Here is a 12,510-nt window from a genome sequence, read left to right on the forward strand (position 1 = left end):
ATGTAAGTTTGTGTTTGTAGTCTCTTTAATTTTAATGGTGTAAATTTGATCTAGTTCACACCCTAAGAAGAAAAAAAATTTCTTACTTTCAAACCAGTTTTTGGTTGCTGTCGTTTTTACTGTTCCTTCCTCACCATATTTTACAAACAGACAAGAATATCATCAAGGAATCATGGTTTTGTTTACTATGATATTGACCATTCATGCCGAAAGCAAAAAAAAAAAAATTTCGAGTAAAAGGTTCACATGTGTACTCGTCTTTTTTAAAGTTACTTGAAAATTTTAATGTATGGGTTCGATTGATCTTTTTTCATCCACTCAACAATGGCAGAAGTTTTGCTTTTCTTAGGTAAATTGAATTGAACAAGTATTGGCCTTCTCGTATTAAAAAGAATATAAATTGTTACCATTGGCAATGCGCGAAATTAAACTGTTTAAAATTTTAAAATATTATTATATTGTAAAATATAACATACAGGTGAAAATAATCATAATCTGAAGGGAGTAAATTGAAGTTCTTCAGAAAAACTATTAATTTCTTCTAAAAAGTAATTATTTTGAAGACTTCCACATCTTCCCATAACATCATTTAACGATTGGGGGACATTTATTTTGTGCTTTGCCCACTTAACCTCACATATTAGTTAATTAAGAATTAAAAGATACTCCATTATAAATATAATCCATTACTCTATATATATGTAATAACTTTAAATGGCGATTATCACCTTGAAGGTATTATTTGTTTCCCACAATAACTTTTAATGGTAATGGATGATCCATTACTCTATATATATATTATATATATATTTGTGAAGTTTAAAATTATAAATTTGACTTTGATTTTAAATCATGCGAAACTTTTGGAAGTATACCATACTTTCTGTTGAGGTAAGGTAGTAGCAGGGAAAATTTCTATAGTGGAAGCTTGCTTTGTCATATCTGAAAAGGACAGTCATATGTATATAATATAATATAATTTTATCACTTTTATTCTTTATCAATTTCTGCTATACGTCCATTATCATCTTTAGGATGGCATTACTTTTTCTCTTTGTCCTTCTTTCTAAATTGTAATCTTTGTGATAAAAAAGCTACACACACATTAGACTTGATCTCGAAAAAAAAAAATTATTATAATTTCATACATTAAACACGTTCTAAAACACATTATAAATATATATAGTTGGAAGAGACTGTTAGAAAGACTCTAAATTCAATTTTTTGATAATATTTAGAAAGTATAAGATTGACTTAGTGGATTTAGTGGGTTTGAAAGAGAGAAGATAAGAGAGGTGACAGATTCAACTTCCTCAATCACTTAAATACAATCACTTAAATACTAACATCTACCATGGATAAAAGAAAAAACTAACTTTATAAGAATATATATATATATATATATATATATATATATATATATATATATATATATATATATATATATATATATATATATATATATTCTTATAAAGTTTATGTGTGTGTGATTTTTGTGTTTTTGCTATTATGTAGAATCTTCACACTTAGCAGCAGTAGAGTGAGGTAATTCTCCTTTGGAAGCTAACTCCAAATCATGAGGGAGGTCAGAAATTCCTTTATACTGATATCTTTGAGCCACAAAGAGAAAATAAATGAAGTTGAGGACTCCAATTCCTGCAACGAGATAGTAAAAGTAATCTAGCCTCCCAGAGTTTATATCATTGGTTAACCAATCAGGATGGGTATGTGTTCCTGTGACATGATGAACAGTGGTCACAAGTGCACTGCTGACATAGCTGGCACCAGCAAAAGAGCACGAAAACAAAGCATTGGCAATGCTTCTCATGTTCTCAGGAAATTGTCGGTTGAAGAACTCAATCTGTCCAATTACATTGAATGCCTCACACAGCCCCATCAGGACCAGCTGTGGGACCAGCCACAGGACCGACATGGGAGCAATACCAAGCGGATTCGGATTTGCATTCGCCGTGTCTCTTCTCACTTTCTCCACCAGAGCAGCGGCAACCATCGACAGAACCGAAAACACCATGCCGATTCCGATTCTCTGCAGGAGACTGATGCCACCTTCGTGTTTCGTCACTCTTCTCAGTGCTGGCACCATGATTCTGTCGTAGAACGGAACCCACACACCTATGGTGATGAACGATATCACCCCAAGTGAACCTGCTGGGATCTGAAAATTCCGTCCTAGGTGTCTGTCCATTTTCATGGCTTGTGACACTGTAAATGTTCCTTGTTGTGCCATGGAAGTGAAACCTAGGATCCCTGCAGCCCAGATTGGGAAAACTCTTGCCAAACATTTCACCTCTTCCACTTCCTGAATGCTCACAAGCCTCCACTTGTTTACTCTACTCCCATCAGGGTTTACCTCCCCCTCCATCACTACAGCTGCTTTATTCAAAGCCCTGTTAAAATATAAATCAACCCACGTTAATCACAACGTTTATCATTTATGAAGGAAAATAAGTTTTTAACAACTAAATTTTGATAATTTAATTTTGTAATTTGATATATTTCTTGTTAAGTGGTTTTTCATTTTTATTTTTTTATTTTTTTATTTTTTTAGACCAATTAAAAAATGACATCTCAATTTGTATGAGAAAATTTTAAAATTTTAATTTCAACGTATCATTGTTCTTTTATGAATTTAGATTATTTGTTATGTCTTCGAAATATATTACATTTTTTTTTAAAAGAACTAACATGAGTATATTTTAAAAACGAAGTAAAAATAGCAAAAAAAATCGATGAAAAGTCTTGACTCCTCTGGCCATCATTTTTCCACCACCTAATTTTGACTACCAAACTATATAATACCAAAAGTTGAATGAAAGTTCTAAAAACCAATGATATGTACAAGATACTATTAGTAGCACCTTTAATTATTTATCAATGATATACGTAGGATAATGACACACGCACTCATGATAATAATATGTATATAATAAATCTCGTGGCTCTTGCAAATGCAACGTCGCCCACTCCACCTAAAACATTATAGAGATATCTTTCTATAATATTAGAAAAATGTTTTTTTTTACACGCCACTTTGGTAAAGATCGAAGAGTAAAATAGTAGATATAAAATAAAATGTGTGTAAAAATTTATTCGATGTAAAAATAATATTATCTCACCTGAACTGGTTGGTGAACGGTAGTTTTGACAACGCACGAGTGCCGACAAGGGGAGGATCATAGAAAACCCCGTCGAGTTGTTTCTCCGATGGAACCTCAAGTTTTCTCTTTCTGTATGCAGCCACGAGAACTTGTGCGATGCTAGAGAAAATGCTTCCCTCTGGTTTGACATGCACGTAGATTCTTGTTCCGACAAAGAACATAATGATGGAGCAAAGCATGCAGAGGGTTGGGATGGCGAAACCTATTTTCCAGCTAACGGAGTCTTGAATATAGACAACCACGGTTTGAGTGATCAACAAGACCACTGTGAAGGTGGTGTAGTACCAGTTGAAGAAACTGTTGATCCCTTTCTTCCCTTCGTCTGTGGTGGGGTCAAATTGATCCACCCCAAAAGGAATGCTACATGGCCTTATGCCAGCAGACCCTACGCTTAAAAGGCACAGTCCCGATAGTAGGACACCTAGGTGGGGTGTACTAGCTCTAACACATTGGTTCAGTGCTTGTTGATGAGGACTGCATGATGGAGGATGCAACTTTGGTAACCATGCTGTTAAACTCACCATCACCATTCCCTGTCATAACACAAGTTTTATCACAAATTTTCATATGTATGTATGGAAGAATATATAACACTACAAGACTATAATAATACTTCTGCATAATTTTCTTACTTGCTTATGCTAAATTGTTTAGTAAATGATTAATTTCAAGGGTTAATATGAAAGTGAGATACCATTGCCGGAGTTAAGTTCGTCATTTGTTTCAAATATTAAATAAAGATTGACATTTTAAAATAAAAAAGTATTATTCAATAATTTTTGTGCAAAAAAATAACAAAAAGGTATACTTGGAGAATTTGGATTTGTTTATGGAGCAAACATCCAAAAATAGAAGTCAACAGAAAAGATACCAGTGCTGTCACGTTAGGTATCGTATCTATGAAATGATTTATTTGAAAGGAGAAACAGTTGCACATAAGTCTGACTTGTCAACTGCAAATAATTAAATAAAATTATTTTTTGTTTAAATCAAAATTAGTATGTATATACTGTAAAAACAGAATTGTAATTTTACAAAATTAGTTTTTCTGTAAATGAATTTTATTTTACTAAAAAGTAATGTATAATTTGTCTTTCTTGTCCTCTGTAAAAAGTACTTACCCACAAATTTCTCTAAACATGTCATTATACTTCTTTTCATATTAAATAAACCTTATTTTTAATATCTATAAAATATTTCCAATACAAATTTATCAACCCACTAACTCGCATTATTTTCTGCCTTGCTTATAATATATATTGATAGTGTTACCTCTACATATGTACTGTTAAATTAAGTTCAAGTGGACAACTTTAATTTCATTAATTAAAAAAATACAAGTCCATTGTCATATTGCACTGTAAAATGTAAATACATGCATAAAAATAAGATATGAAAACTGGCAAGAAAATATATCAAGATAGGGATAACATGCAGGAAATGGTTACATATTGTATTCGTTAATTACAAGTAATTTTTTCATAAAAAAGTTAATAAATAATTTTATATTACAAATGTCTTTCTTCTGTGATATTTTTTTACCTTAGAATTTAATATTTTATTCTGAGAAAATTAGGAAAATAATTTATCTATCATATAAATATACCAGATGTACATAAGTTAATGAGGTAAAAAAAAAACATGAAACATCTGACTAAAACATAGATATCCAGCACAGAAATTTATGATTAAATTTTAATTTTGAAGTCTTCATGTATAATCAGTAAATTATGCTACGCATTTATCAAATTCTCTCTCTCTTTCTTTTCTATTTCATTTGTCTCTTTCTCTGTGTTTTCATCCACGATTCCAGTGACTGTAAGCAGTGTCTGATTTAGAAATCTCGTGTTCTTGTTTTAATTATTAATAACAGTCATCGTATTCCTTTTTTTTTCTTTTTTTGTGAAAGAGATAAATCGAGTTCATACGCAACTTTTTTTACTGTATTATCTGTCCTTTGGTCACTATGTCCACATCAAAATGTTGTACCCGACACTTCAATCTCTCCTTTTCTTGTATCGTTATCTTTCTTGTATGATTTAGAAACAATGCTTATTTAAGGAAATTAATCATTTCATACAACTTTCTTAAATCAACCATTTAGCAACCTTCAATAATAAATATTATATCCAAATGACAATAACAAATGTAAATAAAATAATAATATGACTATACTATATGTAAAAGTTATCAAAGCATCACAATTTTCTTTTAAATATTAAACTGCAACGAGAGACAAAACAATTACCAATAAAGCTACTGTTTTATATATTAAATTAAAAACCTAATAAAAGACACTGAGCAAATAAAAAATAAAACGATTTGTGAGACAAATCTACTTGACACCTAACAAGACAGAGATAAAGAGAAAAAAGGTGAGTATGATATATAGATGATATAAAACAATTAAAAAAAAAAACGTAAATTATGAGGGTCGGTATCATGATTAAACAGTGGAAAACATGTATAAGTATCTATTCAACACAAAAACATTAAACCTATGATCTGAAAAATCATGAACTTAACAACTCTAGGTGTTATGCTTCACCTGATTATCAACGGTTTTCTCCAAAGTCAGAAGCAGTTCATATAATAATGAAAGATAAAAGAGGAAGCAAAAGTGACAATATATATAATGAAGGTGGTTCACTCAAAGTGTAAACAAAACATAGAGAGAGGTAGCGAAAACAGTACCAGTAGAGTAGAAAAGGAACAAAAAGCTATAGTTCGGAAGCGACCAACATAAGCATCAGAAATGAAGGCACCAATCAAAGGGAAAAAGTTGGTAACACCACTCCATAGGTTGAGAATGTTGGAAGCATAAACTTGATCCAAATGAAACTCTCTTGTTAAGTACACCATGAAGTTAGCAAACAAACCAAATGCTGCCAACCTCTCAAAAGTTTCATTACCTGCAACATTAAACCCCCAAAAAACTAAGTTAAAGAAAACAAACACGACCAAATCATGTGTAATTGTTCTTACTTTTGTGAAAAAGGAAAAGAAAAACTGATCATACCTAAAATAAAAGGCATAGCCTTCCATCCTCCTGGCTTCTTGTAATCGCGTGATCTTGAACTGTTTTTGCTTAGCTCATCGCTGGTTTTCCCTGTGTCTGGTGGTGAAGTTGCAGAAATACCATTTCTGCAGCAGAGAAGTGACCAGGAAGAGTGAGAGAAAGAGAGGTTTTTTCCCTTAGCCGACATTATCCGAGAATATTTAATTCGTGTGGTGTTTGTGTTGGTAGATAGCTACAAGGGTTTCATATATATGTGTTGGTGGTTGGAGCTAAGAACCTGTGATGAAACTGAGAATGGAAGCAGTGATATATTTATAGTGCTCAATGATTGAATGAAGCAGCGTAGCAGCATGGTATTGAGTTAGTAGAATACGTACAAAGGAAAAGAAAGTAGCGTGTGGTACGTTTAACCTACTGACTCATGCAGGAGCATGTTGTAGATTGATTGCGTGCAGTATTTGCTATGCTCAGTGGACTTGTGGGGACCATGCCCCTATACGTTCAAACCTGTTTTATGGATCCACTATCTTTCTTTAACCACCACTTGTGGCACGTGTAGAATATATAGGTTGCATGCTGATACTGAATTTTGTAGAAACAAGTGGTGTCAAGGGTTTTTTTTTTGTTTTTTTTTTCTGGGATAAACCTTTTCGAAAACAAATTCGAGATATCAAACATGTTCCAGTATTATCTATCAGAATAAAAAAAAAAAAAAACTATCGTTCATGTTAAGAATTCGTTTTCTGATAATATCGTGAGTGCCAAAAACCTCAGTTAAAATTCAGTTATTGGAAAGTCGAATTTTCAGTGTTGAAAAATTCACTCGAAATTCGATTTCCAAAAGGACAAATTCCCAGCTATATGTAGTACTTTTGATAGCTAGAAATTTGATTTTCAGATAGTGAAAATTCTGGTGAGGTTTTTCAGTTTTTGTTTTCTAAAATTTAATAAAAACAAAAGGATAAAGAATTTAGAAGAAAAAAAAACTGACTTCTCATAAACTGAATTCCGACCAATTTTCTGAGACCACACGTTGTGAATTTGATTACATGAGAAGGTGAATTCTTCGCAAGATAAATAATGAAGCGAGCAGGTCAATTATGATAAATAATGTTTCTATGTATTCATTTATTTTGAGATTTTTTTTTCATGGGTTTATTGGAAAAAAATCTCGTGATCAAGATGTCAAAGATAGTAAATTATATCCATTATTTCTACTTAATTTAACCACTTTAAATATAAAATATGAGAAATATTTATACGAATAATTGTGTTATAGTTTAAAAAGCTGACGAAATCAGGTTAAATTATCACAAGAGAATTATTTATTAATGTGGATTAAACTTCAAGACAAATTTGTAAAAAGTTATGAAGCTGATTATGATTTAGGTTGATTATAAAAGGATGGTGATCTCCGGGTTATTTTTTCTTATATAAAATATCATCCACCAACAAATCAAACACAACATGTCCAAACAATTCTAAAAGGGGGAAGTATTGAAGAAAGAGAATGGGTGATGACCATAGTGATAATAATATTATAATAATTAAAATAATAAAGACAATTCTTTTTTACTCTCATTCATTAAGTATTTTTAACTATAATTCAATTATTCATATGAATAAATTTTATTCAGCATATCTCAAGGAATTAATTAAATGAAATAAATATGTGTGATTCGATGTTAAATTTTAATTTAATACATTGATCTTATTGGACGTTACTATCCCATGTTCAATGGTAATTATTAACGACTAACCATATTATTCATAAATATGAATGACCTGCACAACTTCAGCATTCTTAAAATTTGATATGTTTTCAATGACTATTGTATTAATTTTCAATTTGAGATTTTACAAATTTTAAAGTTATTTGTCCAACTTCAAGGATGTGTCTGTAAAAAGCAGATATTACATTTTTAAGTATTAAAATTAAAATCCTTCTCTGATGTAATAGCTTTTGTGCTAAAGTTAGCAGTAAACAATAAAGAACTCTTTTCAACAAATTATACAGTTACGTATACCTTTATTTTAATATATATATATATATATATATATATATATATATATATATATATATATATATAGCAGTAAACAATAAAGAACTCTTTTCAACAAATTATACAGTTACGTATACCTTTATTTTAATATATATATATATATATATATATATATATATATATATATATATATATATATATATATATATATATATATATATATATCCCCTTTAATATTAAACGATTATGATGAAAGAAAGGTACATGTAAAGACACAATAACTAGTTCTTTTCCTAGCTTTATCAATTGTATACACAAACTAACTTATACCTAGGGAAATATCCATATTGAAATATTTGTATATACTTTTGTTAAAAAGATAATGCTATTTTCTAAATAAGATATTTAAATATAATTATATTTTTGTTCATAATAAGTCTTTTTATTTTAAAAGCCATAAATAAGCGTATTTGCAATTAAATATTTTATTATCATTTTCTCTATATTGATCTGCTTATGATGAATTTAATAATTACATGGATAATTTTACCAATATTTATCGACAATATACCAAAAGTTTACTAATGATTCTTTTATCATGGTTAATTTTGGTAACTTTTAATTACAAACGATACATAGGTAATTAAAAAAAATTTGTAATGTTATCCATTTATCACACAAATAATTAGTGTTCATGAGAATTCAAATATTATCATTTTTTATATGTAGAAATTTTATTACTATGTAGTGTTTATTATTAGACAGTCCCTTGTTAGTATTTAACTTTAACTGTTGTATCAAAAAGTCTTACAAATAGGTTAAGGTTATAAAATATAATTATTAATATTTGTCATACTACTTTATTTCGATGGAAAACACGTTTTCAAAATTATTAGTATATCATAGTTGCTGTTATAAAGGATAATATCACATTAAAAAAAAAAATATAACATTAAACGAATGAATGATTAGATTATTTAATTTCCTATTCGACAAAAATAAGTTAGTGGGTAGTATAGGCATAGATGTTTGACATTATTCTGAAGATATATTGATGTTTAAGATTAAAAAAATGAAAAAAAAAAAGTGAAGAGTTTTTTTTTTATAATTTTTTTACTTTTAACAACTTTTTATTTTACTTTTCTTATTCAACGAAAGCCAACTGACCTTGTCCCTTGTTTTTAAAATGTACATTAATAAATATAAATATTGTTAATTTCACACACATACACACACACATATATATATATATATATATATATATATATATATATATATATATATATATATATATATATATATATATAATAGATGGAGTAGTTAATAGATTCTGGCCCAGTGTCCAAAAGATATTTTTTGAAAGTCTAAGATTATGAAATAAATCTTACACTTTTTCCTCTTATCCTTATTATGGTCCTACATTCTTTTCTTATCATTTGTTGATAAAGTGAAATAAAAACAATGATCGTTTTTCTCTCAAATCAGGAAAGTTTCACTGAAAATCAATAATTAACGTCTTAATTATTTAGTAAGATTTTAAGTTTGTGAATATATATATATATATATATATATATATATATATATATATATATATATATATATATATATATGTTTCTTTACCTGTAGAATGACAAGGAAAATAAACTTGTCCATGTGGTTGGTATGGAAATCTGTGAAACATCTGACTAAAACAAACACATTGAGCGCAGATATGTAATATTATATTTTTAATTTAACTCTTTCGAGTGTATTCCGTAAGTTATGTAATTACATTCGTCATGAATGATTTTTTTATGACTTAATTAATTTGAGGTACCAACTTTCGTCTAAACGTTTATTTTGGTCCCGTTTAAAAAAAAAATGTCTCAATTATATCTCAATTGAAAAAAAAAAATAATTAAGCTTTTCTATAAAAAAAAATATTAATAGTATTAATATTGATTTTTTTAACTTTAAAAAAGTTATCACGTGTCAAATTTTTGGTGTGACACATGATATTATTAGTGTCACTTGTCATGATATTGTCACGTATTAGTATCACAACCAAGTGTAATTGTTTTCATTTTAATTTAATTTTCACATATATTTCTTTATTTCAATTTAATCCCCTCATCTGTCTTTTTTATTTAATTTAGCATTTTTTTTTCAAAATAGAGAAATATTGTCCCTTAACTTAAGTACTGATATTTATGATTAAATATGTTTTTTTGTCCTATAACTTCCAATGAAAATTGTAATAAGTCCGAAACTTTGGTCTAATTTAGTTTCTCAACTTCAGAACAATGTGGATCTAGTCTTTTTAACCAAATTTTATTAAAATTATTTAACATTTCAAATGCATTTCAAACAAGGACTAAAATTGACCAAAGTTTCGAAGAGAGACGAAAAGTCATGAATAACAAAACATCGATTAAAAATTAAGAAAAATATAATATGTTTAAGAGAGACAATATTGTTTTATTTAAAAAAATTAAGACTAAATTGAATTAAAAAGACATATGTGGGGACTAAATTAAAACAAAGAGACATATGTGGGAACCAAATTGAACAAAAAGACATATGTGAGGACTAAATTAAAAGGAAGATAATGATACTTGATAATGACATTCACATGTAACATTTTTTTTAAAAAAATTAAAAAAAAATTAATATGTGACATGCTTTTAACAAACTTTTTTGAAAAGGACCTAATTTGAAACAATTTTTCAAAAGTTGGAACGTAATTGATTCATTTTTAAAAGTAGTGATCGAAATAACACATCCGAACAAAAGTGAGTATCACCTGACTAATTAAGACTTTTTTTTCATTTTCTATTTCATGTGTCTCTCTCCGCAATTTTGATCACACTGTGCGGTGTTTGATGATTTTTACTTTTACTTTTCTGTAAAAATATTTAGGATTTTGAGACAATTTCGTTCAAGTTCAATTTAGGTTGAATTAGAAAAAAACAAAATTTTTGAAATATATATCTTCATTTAATTTATATATTAAATGGGTTTAGTCAATTGAAAATTGATTCACATGTAACTTACAAACAATAATTTTTTATTGTTTTTATAAGTTTTTTATTATAAGTATTTACTAATTTTAATAATATAGGTTGAGAATTTGATATTTTTAAACATTATAATGATGTTCAATAGTATGTGAATCATTTTATTTGTTTGTCAAGTAAACTGAACTAATTTTTAATTACTATTTTTATAATAATTGTTTTTTAAATAAGTAAGCTATTTCGTTATACTACTATAAAAAAAATATAATGAATATGGTCAATTTAGATTTATCGTATTATAGTTAATATACAAAATAAATCTAAAGAGCAAAACATCCTTAACTGAGTCAATACTATAACCCACCAACGATAGATAAAGCCAACTTACAAAATGTTTTGTTCAGCATAAAGTAAATCGGGTTGAATTATTCATTCTTAGCTATATTTTATGATGAGTTAACTCGTATAAGCCTAGGTTGAAGTCTAGTCATATCAACCCGGACTGAAGTCTAGTCGAGTAGGCCCTAATCAAGGATAGAACCGAGTTGGCCCGGGTCAACAGTTGAGCCAAGTCGGCTTAGGTCGAAAGAGAAACAGAGTTGACTCTGGTCGAAGGTCCAACCGGGTTAGTCCAAGCCGAAGAAGGTCGGTTGAGTTCATTTGTGCCAAAGGTTCGGTCGAGTCGGTCTCTATCTAAGGTTGACTTAGTCGGCTCATCTTGAAGGGAGTATCGAGACCCTAGGGGAAGGATGAACCGAGTCAGTCCAGCTAAAGTCGAGTCGAGTTGGCTTGGGCCAACGGTCAACATGAATCAGCCTGATCGATCATCGAGTCAAGTCGCCCTAGGTTGACAATCTAGTCGAGTTGGCCTAGGTTGATAATCTAGCCCAAGCGGCCCATGCCAATGGTCGAACCGAGACAACTTGTGCTGAAGGTCGATATGAGTCAGTCCGAGCCGAACTTGAGTCGAATCGGCCTAGGCCGAAGTCCAGCCAATCCAGGCCAGAGTTGAGTTGAATCGACCCGGGTCGATGGTTGAATCTAGTTGGCCCGGACCGAATCCGAGCTGAGTCCGTCCAAGCTAAATTTGTTTTGAGTCGGTCTAGGTCAAATTCGAGCATAGTCGGTCTGAACCACAATCGAGCCAAGTCATCTTAGGTCGAAGTCGAGTAGAGTCGTCTCAAGCTCCTGGGCTAAAGTCGAGTTGAGTCGTCCTAGGCTAAAGTAAAGCCGAGTCGGTCCAAGCCAATTCAAGCTGAGTTGGTCAGGGTTGACATTTGAGGTAATTTGGTTCTGCTCGAAGGTCGAGTCGA

The 12,510-nt window shown here is 29.9% G+C and overlaps 1 protein-coding gene across 1 annotated transcript; it reads right to left on the bottom strand.

Annotated features, from left to right (window-relative positions):
- Window positions 1-1,197: 1,197 nt before the first annotated feature.
- On the bottom strand, window positions 1,198-6,495 carry NRT1.6 (nitrate transporter 1.6). Its single transcript, XM_028058076.2, has 4 exons — window positions 6,199-6,495; window positions 5,874-6,091; window positions 3,138-3,712; window positions 1,198-2,408 (listed from the first exon to the last, which is right to left on the bottom strand). The coding sequence occupies exons 1-4, from the start codon at window positions 6,383-6,385 to the stop codon at window positions 1,508-1,510; spliced, it is 1,881 nt and encodes a 626-aa protein (XP_027913877.1). The 5' UTR covers window positions 6,386-6,495; the 3' UTR covers window positions 1,198-1,507.
- Window positions 6,496-12,510: the final 6,015 nt, after the last annotated feature.

The sequence above is a fragment of the Vigna unguiculata genome, chromosome 2 (assembly GCF_037176805.1).
Source record: "Vigna unguiculata cultivar grain cowpea cultivar isolate G323 ecotype 2 chromosome 2, ASM3717680v1, whole genome shotgun sequence".
Lineage (NCBI taxonomy): Eukaryota > Viridiplantae > Streptophyta > Magnoliopsida > Fabales > Fabaceae > Vigna > Vigna unguiculata.